Source organism: Ceratotherium simum, chromosome 2, assembly GCF_057802395.1.
Source record: "Ceratotherium simum simum isolate JZ-2026a chromosome 2, ASM5780239v1, whole genome shotgun sequence".
Lineage (NCBI taxonomy): Eukaryota > Metazoa > Chordata > Mammalia > Perissodactyla > Rhinocerotidae > Ceratotherium > Ceratotherium simum.
The window spans coordinates 14,605,995-14,624,454 of record NC_141901.1 but is presented as its reverse complement, the minus strand read 5'-3'; the positions used below and the strand labels follow the sequence as shown (position 1 = coordinate 14,624,454).

The window sequence follows — 18,460 nt, the reverse complement described above, 5'->3', positions numbered from 1 at the left end:
CCAGAAGTGTGGTAGAAGGGAAGAACCCAGAAAAGGGGAACACATTCTGCACACTTCCTCTGTGTCTAGAGGCACAGTGTACACGTAGCCATTCAATCCTCAAAAACAAACGTTTTTCTTTTTAAAGCTGGAAGTGCGGGAGTGACGGTTCCATATACAGGAGCAATATGCTGTGGAAGCTCTTCAGTGAGAGGTTGAAATAACCCAGCTCAGCTGATGTGAGCCCAAAGCAAAATGAAGCAAATTGGCAGGCCGGGCAGTCACCCTGTCAGCTCTGAGTGCCAGCGTCTGCCCCAGTCTCCACCGATCCCCATCAATATTACCTGACATCTGGAATTTTGCTGCGTGAGCACGATTACTAGCTCTCAGTAAGAAAGTAGGCTGCGAGTTTTAGAAAAATACAGATTTTAATCTTTACATATGACACAGTCATGTCAAGGCTCCTAACTTAAAATTTTTTTTTAATCTGCAGAGTAGATTTAAATCATGTCTTAGCCTACCCTGACATGATTTTTTTTTTTTGAAAAATTCTTCCTTTGTGTACTTTTTCCTTCAGCCTGAGGCTCTTGGCCGATCTGCTCACAGAAGCTGCTCAGCTTCCCTCCGGGAATAACAACTTGAAAGCTCACCCGCCCCCGCTTCAAACCCGAGGTGTACCCCCTGCCACTGGTAAACAGAACTTCATTTTTCCCTTCCTTGTCACTGAGGATCCTGCAACTTCAGGCCTAACACCCAAGTCCAGGCATCTGCAGGCAAGAGCTGAGACGCTAATAAGCCCTTGGGATTTGTTTATCGCCCATGTGGCTTTCTCCAACCACCTAGCCCACATTTTGGAATGTGGCTCTTTAAGGCACCAAGTGATTTTAAGAATTGGCTCTGCTGCTGATTTAAGGCCTTCCTTTCACACACCACTTGTGTGTTAGTGACTGCTGGATGCCAGCCTGCCCCTCCCACCCTTACAGTCCCGGACAGTGTGCTGACAGGCCCCAGGGTCCTGTTAGTGGAAGGAAGGCAGCCTCCAGAAGTTTTCTTCAAGCTCTCAAGGCAGGAAATAATTAATTCTCTGGGAAATAGATTTGCATCCCTGAGAAGAGAAGAGCTGTTCCTCCTTAGGGACATACACCATCATCTTGGCAATTTCATCCAGTGCCTCTTCTGTATATAGGAGCTCCTGGCTCAGGAAGGCATCACGTGCACACAGCCTCACATGACGGTACTCCAGTGGCAGGAAGGGGACGAAGAAGTCAATCAGGTTTTCCTTCACAAGACAGCTGTGGCCAAAGGCACTGTCTGAAATCAGGACCAAAGTTACATGGAGTCTGACCTGGGGCTGAACCCAAATGGAGTTTGAAGATGTCCCCTACCCTATCACCTGGCTAGGGTTTGATCTCATACGCCAACTCCAGGAGGGCTGTCTGAAGTTTGTGTCAAGAACTGTGCAGCTGTCTCTCCTTTTAGGGAAAGAGCCCTGCTTAACTATGGACGTGTGCAGCAGGTGAGGTGGGAGAAAGGGGGCTCTGACTGCCAGGTTTACGGTCTTGTCTGAAGGCAGAAAGCAGAAGGGGGAGCAACCCCACCTATGACTGGAGCCTGAACCTCTGAGGTTCTCGCAAGGAGACTCTTCCTCAGGCTCTGCGGGCTTCACAAACCGCAGCCTGTACTTCCAGGACAGGGGCAAACTACTCTCCTCCAAAGCATTTTCAGAATTCAGCTTTCTTGGCACTTGTCTTGTGTCTACATGAAGTTGACAATGAGATGATTATATGGTGTGTCCTCTGTGGTCGTGAATACCCTGTCCACCTCAGAAGCACACCTTCCAACACAGACACATTACCCCCAACTGCGGCTCTCACCAGAGGCCTATCTTCTGCGCGGCTGGGAGTCAGTTACCTGTGGACTTGACAATCTGGGCCTGGAGGCGGGGCTCCAAGTGTTCCAGCGTAATTTCTTCTCTCAACCATCCAGCTTTAAGCAGATTCAGGACCTCCTCATTGATGATATTGCTCCCAAGGTTACTGAAAGAGACAAGAGCTTGTTAACAGATGGTTATTTTTATATTTAGCTTCCAAGTGGATAACTTGACCCCTAAAGCCAGTGCACTGGTGATGGGAAGAACTGAGGCCCAGGGAGAAGACTTCAGAGGGAGGACGAGGCTTCTGAGCAAATGCAGACTGAGTAGTGATGGTCAGACGTGAGGCAGGGAAGGGCATGTGTCCAGGGATGATCAGAGGGCCTGTGGGGTTCAGGGGCTGCAAGTTCCCTGGAGGAGCAGAGGCATGAAAGGTAGGCTGAGGCTAGCTGAGGCCTTAGTCTGCCACGCACGTGGGTTTTAGCTTCTGGGCCATGGAAAACTGTTGAAGTGTTTTGAACTTGGGAGTGTAGGGTGGTTGGTAGGGTGTTCTGGTCAGCTTTACTTCCTAAGAAGATCATTGTAGGGCCAGAGAGGTTGGATTGAAGAGGCAGGGGATGGTTGCAGAAAGCTCATCAGGGAGCTTTTTGCAACAGTCCATGTTTAGAGGTGATGATGGCGATGGAGAGGAGAAAGATTTAACTATTAGTTTAGAGGGCTGGTCCCGTGGTTTAGCAGTTAAGTGCGCATGCTCTGCTGCTGGTGGCCCGTGTTCGGATCCCAGGCGCCACCAACGCACTGCTTCTCCAGCCATGCTGAGGCCGCGTCCCACATACAGCAACTAGAAGGATGTGCAACTATGACATACAACTATCTACTGGGGCTTTGGGGAGAAAAAGGGAAAAAAAATGGAGAAGGATTGGCAATAGATGTTAGCTCAGAGCCAGTATTCCTCAGCAAAAAGAGGAGGATTAGCATGGATGTTAGCTCAGGGCTGATCTTCCTCACAAAAAAAAAAAAAAATTAGGAGGCACAACTGACCAGACCGTGTAACTGAAGAATGTGAGAAGAGAGAAAGGAGGTCATCAAAGAAAACGAGTGTTTACCTTGAGCTGCCTGCCGCCCCCCCGCCTCACAGAAGTGGAATTTAGGAGACGGGTAGAGATGGAAGCTTGGATGTACACACGTTTGAGTGTTTTGCACTTGCCTGTGCTCTCTCTAGGGGTTGTGATATCATTAAGCAACTGGAATTATGGGTCTGAAGCACAGGAAAGAGGACTGGGTTAGAGATGAGGGAGAAAAGGGTAACAAGAGAGGAAATCTGAGAGTCACCCAGAGGGCAGCTGGGAAGGAGGAAGTGGAGACCTGGAGGGCGGCACTTCCTCCTTGCCCCTCCCGCCCCGCCCGCCCGGGGCGTCTCCCACCTCATGCACTTATCTCCCCTTGCTGGGCTGCAGCCAGCTCCTGAAACAAACCAGGCTCTGCCCCTGCTTCTTCCTCAGGCCCAGCAGAGGGAGGGGGGATAGGAAGTGAAGGAAGGGGAGAGGCAGGCAGCAAGTGAAGGAGTGGGGATTCATTCATCCCTTCAACCCTCCTTTCTCTCCTCAAGAAGCCCTGACTCGCTGGCTCTCTGACTCTCAAGTACACTAACTCATTGGTCTGCTCATTTCACATCTGAGCGCATCCTGTGTGCCAGGCTCCACGCGAGGCTCTGGGACACAGGGAGGAGCTGAGTGTGGTTCTTGCCATGCCTGCCTAAGGAGAGGCTGGGGTGGCGTCCTTCCCTGCCCAGCAGGTAAGCTGGGGCTGCCACCTGAGCTAATGCTTCCTCTCTGTAGGGGCCAGTGTGCCCATCACAGCCAGAACTTACGAGGGGCCATGAGCCCCCAGCTGGGGAGCCTGACAGGGACAAGGGTAGCCCCCACCCCTCACTCACGTTCACTGGCTCTGCTAGATGTCCCCTGACACCTGCATGTAGGGAAGCCGCTGCCCCCTGCTGCAGGAACACCCACCAGGCAGGTCATCTGGGCACAGCTGCATCAGCTGCAGCAAGACCTGCCCACTGCCAGGGCCTGCCCCATCCTGCATCCCTGCTGGAGGCAGAGGCTGGTTTTCCATGTGCTTGGGCTGGAGGGCAGGCATCCAGGCGACGGGTGACAAGAGGGATTCACGCACCTAGCCCTAGGAGCGTGGACTCCACTGCCTTCCCCATTTCTACCTGGAAGCCACTGTGCACTAATGTCTTGAGAGCAGAGCTTAGCCCATTTGTGTATGTAACCCCAGTGCCTAGTGCACATCAGGTGCTCAATGTTTATTAACTAAATGGACATTTCTGCACGTTTGTCTATACTATCTCCCCCTCCCTTCTGAATTTCTCCTCTTGTTTTGTTCCACAGCCAATGTCTGTCTTCTTCCTCCATGTTACGGGCTTTATCTCACCCACTAAGACATAACCTGGGCCCCTTCTCTATTCACTACCCTCACCTAGTCCTCAGTTCCTCAAGGACTGCCCTTCTGGCCCCAACATCACACCTCTGGACAGATGTTGCCTTCCTGGAGCACTTCAGTTCTCTTCTACGTTCTCCCAGGTCACCTGCTGACTGGGAGGTCTGAAGGGACCAAGGGACAAAAGGCACCTCTAGAGACTAGTCCTTTCCCCTGGCTCTGGGGCAGGACAATGTAATCCCACTGGCCCTTAGTCCCCAGAAGAAGGGGACTGAAAGGCCTCTCCAGAACTCCAAAAACAAAGCCCACCCCTAATTGCCAAGTCCTTCTAAAGAAGATATAAACTTGACCCAATCATTAATCTCCCTGAGCTTTACTTTCCTCATTTGTAAAATGAGAGAATTGGAGCAGACAACTTAAGATGCCCTCCTTAGGTCACCTTAGATCCAAGGGTCAGTTAACACTTATACATTTCTACAAGCATTGTCTATGCCCTGGGGTACAAGGCCTTTGATTTCTTGAACAATTTACATTTGTAAGGTTCTTTTAATTTTTCCAAGTCCTTTTTCTGTTCTTTTCCTGACAACAGCCGAAAGAGAACAGGCATTAATCATTACCCTCTTCACTTGACAGCTTCAATGAGAAGAGGACACATCTCTGATCTGCAGAGTTCCATGTTCCTGTCCTGCCCTGTGACCTCATTCCTGGAGCCTTCTACACTTAGTAGAAATGGGCGACAGTAGTCAATGTTAGTTTTCTGGTACCCGGAGAGTGGGCCCCGAATTCCTCCAGCCCAGATGAAGCATCGGCTCTGATGCTGGGGTGCTCCGGCCCCCACACACTACACTCCCTGCTTCAGCTGTGCCCTCCTCTCTTCTGCCATCAGATGCCACCACAGGGCAGGCCAGTAAAGCCACTAGCACCTTACTTCACACAGCAGGTTTAGGATTTTTTTCAGCATTAAGCTGCTGGCCTTACACTAGAGTGACTTGCTCACACCAGCGGTTTGACTCAGCTGTGCTTTTCTCTCAAACACGAGAGTCCTCACCACACACGGGAGGTCATTGTAGAAATCAAGTCCAGAGACTCAAATACAGTCTCCCCTCCATCACTAGAATACCTCGTTTAAAAAAATAAAAGGCCCAAAAATGGCCCCTGTGACAGCAAATTTATAGACTTTATAATTTAAAGACTTGAAAATTTAAAGACTTTATAATTAACAGTTCCAGCCCCTCACAGGAATGTGACCTTTCAACAGTCACTCTGACATCTCCTGGGTTGCTCTAGTGAGGTCGTCTGCAGGATAAAACCCCTGCCCTTTCCTTCCCCCAAAATAAGATGACTGGGCCTGAAGCAATTCTTTTTCTTTGCTAATAGCTCCCTTGCCCCGCCCTCCTTCCTAAAAAACCTTCCATTTTGTACAACCGCTCAAATGCCCTTCTAGTTCCTAGATGGGATCTTGCCTGATGCATGAATCGCTTAATAAAGCCAGTTAGATCTTCAAATTTACTTGGCTGAATTTTGGTTTTTAACCTGAAAACCTCTGGGGTTGAGGTGCTGTTTCTGGATGCCCTGGCTGGCCTGCAGGCTCATGGCACCCAGGCCTGGTGGGGACCACTGGCCCTCCCAGGCTGTACCCACACCAGAGCCACTGGAACCAGAGGCCACATCCTCCTGTCCCTGTCCTGAGTGTGCGTCCTCTCTGGAGGGTCAAAGCCTCCTTGAACCCACACAGCCTCTACATTTGCCAGCTAGCGTAGGCCCACAGGGTAGCTTCTCCCCTGGTGGCTCTCTCCCCAGGACCTGCCTCCACCCCAGCTGTCTATCCATCTGTCCATTCACCAGTGACCACGTGGCCCTAGACAGTGCACAAAGGCCAGGTCACTGGGGGAAAGGGCACGGCTGGAGGGAACAAGGCACTGCTGCAGGTCAATGACCAAAATACTGTCAAGGCAAACGTTTGCCTGGAGACAGTGGGGTCACCTGGGTCGCATTAGGAAATCCTGGCAGCGGCAAGGGTGAGGGCTTTCCAAGCTGAGAACCAGGTGGGAAAGTCAGCGCCTCGGAGGCCGCTGATCCAAGTCAGGGAAAGGTCGGCTGCAACTGTGCGAGTGAGACAGAAGCAGGCATGGGCCTGGCCAGAGTGTGTGGAAGAAACCGGGCAGAGAGAGGGGAAAAAGCTATGCACCAAGTCAAAGGATTCCTGCGAGAGCAAAAGGGAGTCCTGAGTTCGCTTCCTTCCACTTGGTGGGAAGGACTCGTGCCCACAGGAGTGGTTCAGGGGGTCCTCTGGACTCCACCCCTGCCCACACCCGGCAGGGCTTAGGTGGAGAAGCCTTACTGAAACAAGGTGATTCCTTATTCGGCCTCCTCTGCATTTTGGAGCCTCCACCTGATTCACTGCAACAAGGAGAGAGCTGCACCTCTGGGCTGCCTCAGGAGGTGGTAATAATATAGAGCCTGCGGGGGAGAGTTAATCTGAAGAATTTACCATCCTCGCCTCCTCATTCGCATCACTCAAATCATATCAGAAACTCTTTGCTTTTCTCTTAAAATCACCTTGGGATGGCCCCCTGCCCTCCTTCACAATGCACTGTAGTGTCCCATAAGCTTTACTTATAGACCAAGAACGACTTGCCATCAACGCACCAAAATCGCAACCCGGCAACAGTTTAAACTGGTTCCATCTTGTCTGTGGGTCCTTCTCACTCTCCAAGCCTGGATGAAAAACCAGACACGCCATTTCTGCACCGTCACAGGGTGCAGCCTAAAGCTGGGGAAAATCTCCCAGCAAGCATGGACCGGCCTGTGACGGGGAGGGGAGAAGGAGGGTTGGGGAAGCAGCAGCTGGTTCGGCTTCCACTCTAAGTGCAAGAAGCTGCTTGTGAAGCATTCAAGTTGGGCCAACAGGGACCCAAACTTGACTTTTTTTTTTTTTTTTTTGGCTGAGGAAGATTTGCCCTGAGCTAACATTTGTGCCAATCTTTCTCTATCGTGTATGTGGGTTGCCGCCACAGCATGGCTGACTAGTGGTATAGGTCTGCACCCGGGATCCAAACCCGTGAACCCAGGCCACCAAAGCAGAGCATGCTGAACTTAACCACTACACCACGGGGCCAGCCCCCTAAACTTGACTTTTAAACAGACCTTGGCACGACATTCCCAGTTGGGGCCTCCATAAAAAAACAGGGTTGAACAAGTTGATTTCTAAGTTCGCTTTTTGCAAATCCATTTCCAGAGTTTGGGGCACACAGTAGATCAAAACAGGAAGTGTAGTGCAGTGGTTAGTGAGTCCTGCATGGGGGGGTTGCAAGTCTTGTGGTGGGAGCCAGTGGGAACTTTTCATTCAACACATTATATCCTGAATTTCAAGCCAGTGACTTGCTCTATGATCAGAGAAGAAACAGACCGATACCGGCTCAATACAGGGTTGACATAAGGGAAGCCATATTGTAGAGGGGAAACCATGTTGTGACTTGGAATGACCTCTGACTAACTCTGGACTTTGTGGCCTCTCCTGGCTGCTATAAGTTGATAACTTTGTTCTTTTGAGTTCCTTAGGAATGTGATGACCCCTAGGCAGAGAGTCTATGCTGATAGCTATAGCCATCATCAATGACAACTGAAAGATCAGGGTATAGGGCATTGCTCCAGTCTCTGATGCAGATCAAGTAAAAGACTGCCAGGAACTAAGACCAGATGGATGCCCCAACCTTGGGACCAGATGCCTCCCCAACCCGGAGACCAGCCCTCTATATAACTGGCCTGTAGTCTTTGTTGTGTAAGATGGTTCTTTGAGACATTAGTCGGCCATCTTCCCCCTTGCTAGCAAGCTGTAATAAATTGCCCTTTCTTTTCCACCATCTTGCCTCTTGACAATTGGCTTTTGTCTTGCAGTGAGCAGATCGTGCCCTTTGTGTGGTAACAAGACCTTCCAGGGCTGGAGAAAGAACTGGCCATTTGGACTTAGTGGGAAACTATCCTCCACCTGGGTCTACTTTAGGAATTTTCAAGGGTAGTTTGTACTTGATTTTTAATTAACTTGCTGACTTGAAAACTTAATGCCTGTCTAAGAGGGGACTCCTAGTATGTGTTACATTTTAAACTATATTACAAAGCATAGTAATCAAAACAGTATGATATTGTCATAAAAACAGACATACAGATCAATGGAACAGAATAAACCCAAGCATATATGGACAATTAATTTACAACAAAGGAGCTAAGAATATACAATAGGGAAAGGACAGTCTCTTCGATAAATGGTGCTGGGAAAACTGGACCACCACATGCAAAAGAATGAAACCGGACCACTATCTTACACAATACACAAAATTTAACTCAAAATGGATTAAAGACTTAAACAAATGACCTGAAACCATAAAACTCCTAGAAGAAAACATAGGCAGGTATACTCCTTGACATCACTCTTGGTAATGATTTTTTTGGATTTGACACCAAAAGCAAAGGCAACAAAGCAAAAATAAACAAGTGGGACTACATCAAGCTAAAAAGCTTCTGCACAGCAAAGGAAACCATCAACAAAATGAAAAGGCAACCTACTAAATGGGAGAAAATATTTGCAAATCATATTACCTGAAAAGGGGTTAATATCCAAAATATATAAAGAACTCATACAACTCAATGGCAAAAAAACAATCCAATTACAAAATGGGCAGAGGATCTGAATGAACATTTTTCCAAAGAAGACACACAGATGGCCAACAGACACATGAAAAGATGCTCAACGTCACTAATCATCAGGGAGATGCAATCAAAACCTCAATGAGCTATCACCTCACACCTGTTAGAATGGCAATTATCAAAAAGACAAGAAATAACAACTTGGCAAGGATGTGGAGAAAGGGGAACCCTGGTGCACTGGGTGGGAATGTAAACTGGTGCAGCCACTATGCAAAACAGTATGGAGATTCCTCAAAAAATTAAAAATAGAAATACCATATGATCCAGCAATTCCATTTGTGGATATGTATCCAAAGGAAACGAAAACACTAATCCAAAAGGATATCTGTACCCCCAGGTTCACTGCAGCATTATTTACAATAGCCGAGACATGGAAACAGCCTAAGTGTCTGTCAATATATAAATGGATAAAAAAAATGTGGTGTGTGTATCTATATCTATATATATAGATACACACACACACACACACAAGAATATTATTCAGCCATAAAAAAGAAAGCAATCTTGCTATTTGCAACAACACAGATGGACCTTGAGGGCATTATGCTAAGTGAAATAAATCAGACAGAGAAAGACAAAATACCACATGATCTCACTTATATGTGGAATCTAAAAACAAAAAAATAAACCAAGCTCATAGATACGGACAACACATTGGTGGTTGCCAGAGGCGAGGGGCAGGGAGGGGGTGGGTGAAATGGGTCAAGGGGGTCAAAAGGTACAAACTTCCAGTTATTTATAAAATAAATAAATCCTGGGGATGGAATGTACAGCATGGTGACTATAGTTATAATACTGTATTGCACATTTGAAAGTTGCTAAGAGAGTAAGTAGATCTTAAAAGTTATCACACACAAAAAAATTCTATAACTATGTATAGTGATGGCTGTTAATTAGACTTGTGATCATTTCGCAAAATATACAAACATCGAATCATGTACACCTGAAACTAATCTAATGTTATACGTCAATAGTTCTTCAATACAAACAGAAAACTTAATGCCCTTCTAAGGGGACTCCCAGTGTGTGAGTGGTCCCTCCCTGAGGAGGCTACATGCTAACTGGGGAGTCTGAGGGGAGCCTCGCCATCCAGAGAGAACTGTGGGGGAGGCTGGATGAGGGACAGCTGCTCTTCTCCGGGCTGGTCTTGGGAGTTCATTAGCCGGCCTGTGCTGAGGGGGGATCAGAGTTCTTCAGAAGTGCCTTGGAGGTAGAATTGGGGCAGGAGGAGGAAGACCTAAGGCTCCCCACCCCTGCCACCACCCAAGCAGCGAGACTTCTGTTTTCTCTACCGGAGTTTGTGTTGGTTGCCCTGCGGAAACGGGTCTGCAGCCCAGAGTGTGGAAGCCCTCACGGCCAGCTCACTGCCAGGTTACAGCTCCCGAATCTGGCACGTGCGGCACCTGTACAGAGGGCTCTTCCTCCCTCACCTAGCCCTCTGGACTTGTTCCTCAGACCTCACCTGAGAAAAAGAAAGATGGTTCTCAGGGACTGGGCCTTGTAGTTTTCGGGGGCCTGGCGTCCCAGGTGTGGCCCGAGGGCCTCTAGCAGTTCTGGGTGCAGCTTCTCGGCCTCATCGAAAATGAACAGCGTCTGGCGGCAGCGCTCCTGCGTCTCCCTGATCTGGCCTGTCAGCCGCTCCTGCAGGGTACAGGGAGCTGCTGGGGGTGTTGGGAGGCCCATTTCCCACCCTCTAGCCAGGAGGGCCTGGGGAGACCTGGTTTCCCCAGGGCATCTGCAATGGATCACCTGTGGCTGAGTTCCACCCTAGAACTACCGAATCCAAACCTCTGGGGGTGGGACTAGTGGGGCATGCGCCCTAGGAGCTTCCCAGGTGATTTTCCTGCACCCTGAGGTTTGAAAGCCAACTAGGTGGAGCCAGCCTGGGGAGAGGGAGAGGGCCGGCCGGCCTGCCTGCCTGCCTGCCCGCCCGCCCTTGGGAACAGGCCCCAGCCCCAGCCCTGCTCCCTTCCCTCCAGGATGAAATCCCATCCCAGAAGTAACAGCCAACTCACCCTCCCCAGAGGGCAGGAGTCAGGTTCTAATACAGGGTGATAGGCAGAGACAAGCTCAAGTGCCCAGAGGCAGCCACAGTCCCATCTTGAACTCCAAGAGCACAGTGCCCACTGGCACCCAGGCTGGGCTGAGATCTCAGGGAAGAAGCCTGGAGGGGGACCTGTCTGTGACCCAGACAACTCACAACTGAGGTTCCCCGACCCAGGCACGATAGTAGGCCCTCAACTGAAAAGATGCTGCTTTGCAGGGTTCCCCAGGAGAACAGGGCCAACTCCTGCCCCAGGGTGGGGTGTTTTAGCAGAGCCCCCTCTCACTGTCTACCTCTAGCCTCCCTGGATTCCGACTTCAGCCCTGTCACCCACGTGTGTGTGTGTGACAGGATGTGCGGGTGTGAGAGTGTGTGTACATGTCCGTTTTCACAGTGGGGAAGCTGAGATCCACAGCAGTTCTGCCAGTCAAAGCCAGCTAGTTCTCTCTGGGAAGGCCTGGCTGACCAGCACCTGCCCTTAGGACAGCCCGCACCGCCCCCCCCGCCCCAGCCAAGGCTGCACTGAAACTGCCAGATGACTCGGGCAGTCTGAGCATTACATAATCCTCCCTCAGAGGCTTACACAATCTTCCCAGGTTAACACACCAAATATTGGACCTGAAAGCCAAAGACAGACGCAGTCATTTCTGTCATGCTGCAGTGGGGTTTTGGTCATCGTCTGGCTTTTTTTAAATACTACATGTCTGAATGGAAGAAACCCAAAATAGCAAAGCAGCAAAGACAATTTTTGTCCATCCACTTGTTGGCATATAATGAGTGGTTGCCGGAAGACATGGAAAATCACTTATGATATGATGTGCCTCTTTAAAAAAAATAGCAGGATATACAACTTTCTGTCCAATATAGTTACAGTGACACAAACAGTCTAGGGGAAAGGCTTGAAGGAAGTACACCAAAATACTAGCTGTGGTTGAGTCCATGGGGGAGATTATGATAAAGTTTTTGCTTTTCTCTGTTCCGCATTTCCTGTGACATTTCCACTACTTCTCTAACAGGAAAACTAACACATGGGTTCCCTGTTTAAGCTTGGTGTCCGGCCTCTCATGTATGTAAGGAGACAGCTCTGGACAAGTGGCGTTTGGAACGAGTCTTCCCTCCACATGTGCAGGGCCTCGTGTGTGGAGTGGATGTCTCTGTGGATGACAGGCTGTGTCTCAATGGCTGCCTGTCCCCCAGGCCCACACGCAGGCCTCTCCAGGGCCCACCTCCTTGCAAGGAAAGGCTGGTTTCAGGGCCTCCTTCCCGGCACAGAGGCCTGCTCCTTGGGCTGTTGAAGCCTCATTCCAGCCCCGCTGGCAGAGCTCCCCAGCACTGCCTGGCCTCACCTTGTACAGGTCCACAAACTTGGGGTGAGGAAAGTGGAACGTGGCGATGAACACCTTCACACAGTCGCTCCTCAGTCCATCCCGGTACAGGTTCTCCGCCAGCATCCGCGCCACGAAGTTCTTGCCTGTGCCAGACCAGCCGTGGAACGACAGAACCAGGGCCTTGTCTGGCCGGGGCAGCTCTAAGTAGCCCCTCACTGTTCTCAGGATCAGCTCCCCGGCCAGATGCTGGCCGTGCAGTCGCACACTCAGGTCCGATTTTAAGCCTAGGGCCAGGAAAGAGGAGGCTCCAGTGAGATGCACACACAGTCCCCACCAGGCTCAGCAATGTCGGGAGACTGGGCACCTCTGAACATCTCTGAGGTGAGATCACTTACCCATCCTGTTTGACCTCAGAACAAGAAGCCACTGGGCAGACCTTGCAGCAGAAGGGATTCAAGGCTATTTTCTGAAGAGTTTGAGAAATCAAGATTGAACTTAGGGAGAGAATGGAATCGCCCTTTCTGAAGTTCCTGAAGACACCTCAGAATGTTTGGCAGAGTCCTGTCTGGAGGAGGCACCTCACACCCCACACCTGTGAGGTTGCTCCCGCCTGGAAATTTCAGGATTCCCTAAATATTTTATGGAAACACCCTCATTTTATTCATTTTAATTCAATTCAGCCAACACCTGTTGAGAGCAGCTATTGAGTACAGAGTCCTCTGTTAGGCCTTACTTCCTCTCACCCATGAGGTTGCAGGGTTTGGAGACAGGGGCTCCTGGGAGCCATGCTGGAGACAGGGAGGGTGTGCTGCCAGCTGTGGGCAGGATGATGAAAGATCCCTTGCACCCTAGCCATCTCCCCTGAATTGCCTCCCTCCCCACAGATCCCTAGCCTCTTAGGGCCATACAAAGTCCAACCTGTGAAGTTGTTGGAGATCCTGCAGTCCCCACTGTCACAGCAGTCCTGGAAACTGCAGTACCACGTGGTCAGGATATCCAGGTATTGCTGGCCCAACAGGGGAAGGCCCCAGCCTGGAAAAGGAGGAGCTGTGAGACAGGGACAGAGCCGAGGGCTGAAGGGGAGCTGGGCACTGCCTCCCTGTGCAACTTGTGTTGCCCACTCCACACGACCTATTGGTCAGAGCAGTTCTTCTCTTCCTTTGCCTTCTCTCAAAGCCACTCCTCACTGCTCTCCCCTGGGCCTTCCTTGAGACTTGCTAGGGAATGGCCAGGACTGGGCACTTCCAGCTTTGAGGAAGTAGATGGCCTTGCTACAGATCCAACTCCAGCAAAGGCTCAATTTACTCAACAAATATGCCTTATGACTGTGTGCCAGAAGCATCAAGAAACCCAGACCCTGCCTGCAAGGAGTTTGCAGTCTAGCAGGGAGACAATCAGAGGCTGGTGATTATCAGCAGCTTCCTGCTTGCTCTGGATTCCAGAATCATCTGATCACAGCCAAGTCCAAGGGCCTCTAAATTCTTTTGTCAAATGTCAATTTGAATATACCCAGCATTAGCAAAAACAAAACAAAAATCATTCACTGGGATTTAGAAATCTTTGATTTAAATGAAAGATGTTTATAGCACCATTACAGGATCACCATTGCAGTACTATTACAGGACCTAGAATAATCGGTCTGGGACCCCCAGCTCAGGCTCGGCCTCCGTAAGCAGCTGAGGAGGAGATACTTAGGGGGTGTCCAACCAGGGATTTTCCTTAAAGCCATCAAGAAGGTGAGAAAGAGCAGCTCCTTGGAATAATGCCAGGGTGGACTGGGAGACAGCAAGAAGTGTGAAGCGTCTGGGGGAGTGACGAACGGGCGGGCGACGTGGGGGAGGGCAGCCAGGCAAGTTCGAATGCATAAGGGGGCTGCGCCAGGGATGGGTGCGGCGGCGCAGTGATGGGGCTTCCTGGTCCCCCGGAGTCTGCCCCTGCCCACAGCCTGAGCCAGAGGCTGGGAACAGTAAAGCTGGCTGCTAAGGCGCCTGCCCTGTGACCCTGATTACAGTGGCCCGGGGCAGGCGCGAGACTTCGACAGTGGCGCCCAGTTCCACGGTGCCGGCGCGTCGCGTCCGCGGGCCCGCCTCCGGAGCTGGGTCTTACCCAAGGTCCCCGCGAGCGCCTCCTCGTCCTCCTCACAGTTCTCGGGCCACACGCGGCAGCTGAAGAGCGCCCAGTACCGTCTGGAGAGGGCGCCGGCCGCCCTCAGCCGCTCTTGCAGGCCCTGGAAGGCCGGCCAGGGCCGTCCGGAGCCTGCCTTCTTGTTCCTCGGCCCCGCGTCGCCGCGGTGTCCCGGCGCGCCCGGCAGGAGCAGCAGCAGCAGGAGGCAGAGGCAGAGCCAGAGCGGGCGCCGAGGGCCGCGAAGCATGGCCGGGCCGGCCCGCTACCTCCCGCCGCCCCGCCTTGCCCTGCTCCTTCAAGCCCGGGGCGAGCGAGTGCCGGCACTTGCGAGGCCCGGAGTGGCCGGGGATTGGCGTTGCCACGGGAACCGCAGGCGGGCCGCCTCACGTGACCCAGCGCGAGCCCAGCGCTCGCAGGGAACCGAAACCCAGGCTGGTGCCGTGGAGAGCATCCCGAGGCCCGTCGCAGGCGCCGCCCACCCCACCAGGGCTCGCTTCCTGGCAGCAGGCTATTCTGGGGTGATTGTGGTTGAAAGAAGGTTTAGTCAGGCTATGAAACAGCCACTATCAATCACCCTGCTAGTACTTTCGGGTAGCTCTGGTGGCCCGAGGCCTACCAAATAAAGGCACTCATTTCTGCCCTGCCCTGTGTCTGCAGATCAACTTCCTACCAGCCTGGTAGAGGAAACCAGGCAACCATCTCACCCAGGAGCTGGAGTTGACCAGAGGAGTCAGCCGAGTGCAGAAGTCAGCTGAGCCCAGACTTGGCCCTGAGGAGAATGGACCTGCCTCCTCTACAGAGGGAAGTGAAACAGCAGCAAATAACCAGCAGGTTTCCACAGCTGGGAGTCCACCAAAAGCAAGAGGAAGTTGGTGGGCTCGTCTGGAGATATTTGGGTTTTGAAAACTGCAAGTCATGGGAAAATCATAAGGTCTCATGTTAATGTAATCATATCTCACTAAAAAGAAGTTAGGGTAAGTACTGTGTGCACTTTCTTGGCTATATTTCAACTTTCAAGTGCTTGTGACTATGAGCAGCTTCTCAGACACCACTGGCAAAAGCCTTGAGGGCCTCTTTCCTCAGGGCTCCCTTGTCTATAACATGAGTTTGCAACAAGGTTGTTAGATTTCAGAAGAGCTTAATGCATTTTTCAAAATCACCTGAGTTACTGAAGCCGCGAGCCTAAGAGCCACCTTGTCCTAGGAACAAACTGGTGTGTAGAGATCTTGACTAATGTCAGAGGCTTGGTGGCTTTGAGGATGGGCTCTGCAGATAGTAAGGTAAATCCTAGCACCATGTCTCACAAATGTCACAGGCACACTGATTCATCATCTGCCAGGTCTAATCCTTCCTCAACAGCTCACCAAATTTGCTCCTGCCTTTCAAACAGCTACAGAAATCAGATAAGCACCTTTGTTAGGATACTACAAGAGTTAAATTGAAAAGTAATGTTATATATGTATATTGTATGCCTTTGCCGCTGAGTGATGTCAAAATTGAACCCGGAACCTTCCATAGAGTAGTGGCCAGTACACTTGTACAGCATTATGTGCAATCAAGCTCATGAAACCCTTCAGAGGACAGTTAAGGAACATACCATTATGCTTATTTGGAAATTGAAAACATTCATTCAGTAAATGTTGTTTGAGCATGAATGGTAATCAGTATAGTGATTAATTGAATGGTCCCTACTATTTTCTATGTGTGACTTTGGGTGTTACTTAACTGCCCTAGGCCTCAGTTTCCCCACCTATATTATGGGGATAATAAAATAGTCACGTCATAGGGATGCTGTGAGGGTTAATGAGCTAATTCAGTTACACGTTAACTTTTATTATTGTGTATGCCCTGCCCTGGAGGAGGCTCTGGATGGTCTACACAGGAGGCTTGGATGGTTTTACTTATACTACTGAAGTTTATAGGTGAATTTATGGTGATAAAATTATTAGTTTAACACTAGTTTCTTGGACCGGCCCCGTGGCATAGCGGTTAAGTGCGTGCGCTGTGCTGCTAGCGGCCCGGGTTCGGATCCCGGGCACGCACTGATGCACCGCTTGTCAGGCCATGCTGTGGCGGCGTCCCACATAAAGTGGGGGAAGATGGGCATGGATGTTAGCTCAGGGCCAGTCTTCCTCAGCAAAAAAAAAAGAGGAGGATTGGCAATGGATGTTAGCTCAGGGCTGATCTTCCTCACAAAGAACAAAACAAACAAAAAACACTAGTTTCTTTTAAAAATCCAAGTTTTAAGACTGTGGAAATAATCCTCTCACTACTTATAACTTCCATGTAGGGAATCCATTGATATGGATTTAGCATTTCATGGTAAATCAAGTAGGTAGCTGGGAAGTTCTTGAACAAACAACTTAATTTCAAGAAGACTTTTTTCCCCTCAAAGATTAGAGGTAAACATTTTTTGTCACCAGAGTCAGTCCCACATAGAAACAATGAATCCAGACACCGGTTTTTAGACAAACCTCTCATTTCACTAAGTTGCTAACGTTGCATTCTCAGGGCTCAGAGGCTGATGCTGTAACTCGAAGAGCAAGATCTCATGGACGATGGGGACATCTAGAGGCTGTTGTGAAAACTACAGGCAGCTATGATTCCTTAGCAAGCAAACTCCTATCAGTGCTCCTCACGTGTGGTCCAAGGACCAGGGGCCTTGGCATCACCCAGGAGCTCGTCAGAAATACAGAATCTCGGGCCCCAAACCTACTCAATCTAAATCTGCATTTTAACAAAGTCTTTCTAAGAGAAAACAGGCACACCACACCTTTACTGGGGTCATCTGAATGGGACCTAGCTTTGCAGTAGACATCTTCTCCACCCTGCTGACAGCACTCAGAGCCCCACCTGCCTTGAAAACAATCTTTGGGTAAAAATGCAGTCTTTATCTCCAAATAAACTTGGCATGCAAAAAGCAAGCTCTGAAAACATAAAATGAATGTTTCATCTATATGCCAGTGGCTCCTTTGTTTAAAATCTGCGCCACAGAACAACAGACGCGTCACAGTGGACTGAGACCGTCCTCTCGAGAGGGGGCACACCTGATGAAAACCACGGGAAACCCCTGAAGCGATATTTCTGGTGACCCACGTACTGAAAACAGAGTACAGGCCCAGGAGGCTGTGCACTGTCTAAACCTACAGCTCTGCATTTCTGGAGTCAGGGGTTCCACACAGGTCAAGCCTGGATCACCCTCCCCTTCTTCACTCTAGGCCCTGCCTACCTCTCTCCCCCAATCCCCCCGAGTCTTCCCTGCTCCTTATTTCCACTGTAAGTAATCTGCATCACTCCTGAGGCACTGGTCCTTCACAAGCCATTCTCTCCTGCTAGGACTATAGGCTCTTTGAGGGAAGGGACAGTCATCATCTTGATGGCATCCACAACTCGCAGCACAATGCCCAAATGTCTATTGAAAAAAGACCAAATACTTTACAAACTGTGACTTAATACTGTTATTTCCTGGGATTTATATAGCAACTTACCTTACAAAACCCACCATGTTAACCCAGTGGTTATGACCATTCTTGTCTCTATTTTACAAAATGAGGGCTGCTAAAAATCAGTTTTTATAGGTCAATATGCTGGGTAAAATTAGCCCATAACAGAACCATGCCCTCCCTATTCCAAGCTGCCTTTTTCAAGCTTTAATACCAGTCTTTCTGATAGGCTTGAGAAGCAAAGCAAGCCTGAAATCTCACCTGGAAAGGACTGGATGTGGAGAGTCAGCGAGGAACATGTACTAGCTTCAGCCTCCCACTGGTATTCAAGTACAAATGACAAAAACTGGACAAAAATGCTGCAAATCAAGTAAAAAATCTTAAGAACTCTGCTCAGTTGTCTGGTTGAGGTTTATGATGCTGGATTTCCATTTCAAAAATTAAAAATCTGGTGTCCTAAGAATTATAATCAGGGCAACTGCTCTTCTCTTCCATGCCTCTATGGTACTGCGCTGACAACAAA

The 18,460-nt window shown here is 50.0% G+C and overlaps 1 protein-coding gene across 3 annotated transcripts; it reads right to left on the bottom strand.

Annotated features, from left to right (window-relative positions):
- Positions 1–388: 388 nt before the first annotated feature.
- Positions 389–17,675, bottom strand: TOR3A (torsin family 3 member A). Of its 3 annotated transcripts, none has more exons than XM_004424995.3 (6): positions 14,477–17,672; positions 13,289–13,402; positions 12,389–12,654; positions 10,461–10,639; positions 1,891–2,015; positions 389–1,290 (listed from the first exon to the last, which is right to left on the bottom strand). In XM_004424995.3, the coding sequence occupies exons 1-6, from the start codon at positions 14,739–14,741 to the stop codon at positions 1,040–1,042; spliced, it is 1,200 nt and encodes a 399-aa protein (XP_004425052.1). In that variant the 5' UTR covers positions 14,742–17,672; the 3' UTR covers positions 389–1,039. The 3 variants fall into 3 exon arrangements, with proteins under 3 accessions (XP_004425052.1, XP_087294596.1, XP_087294589.1); XM_087438470.1 differs by having other exon boundaries at positions 12,389–12,513; positions 14,477–14,764; XM_087438463.1 differs by lacking the exon at positions 13,289–13,402 and having other exon boundaries at positions 14,477–17,675.
- Positions 17,676–18,460: the final 785 nt, after the last annotated feature.

Excerpts from the sequence above, each read along its gene's own strand:
- TOR3A (XM_004424995.3), bottom strand. The coding sequence starts at position 14,741 with ATGCTTCGCGGCCCTCGGCGCCCGCTCTGGCTCTGCCTCTGCCTCCTG. Across the intron at positions 13,403-14,476 it reads GGCGCTCGCGGGGACCTTGG|GCTGGGGCCTTCCCCTGTTG; the intron begins GTAAGACCCAGC and ends CTCCTTTTCCAG. Across the intron at positions 10,640-12,388 it reads AGTTTGTGGACCTGTACAAG|GAGCGGCTGACAGGCCAGAT; the intron begins GTGAGGCCAGGC and ends TGTACCCTGCAG.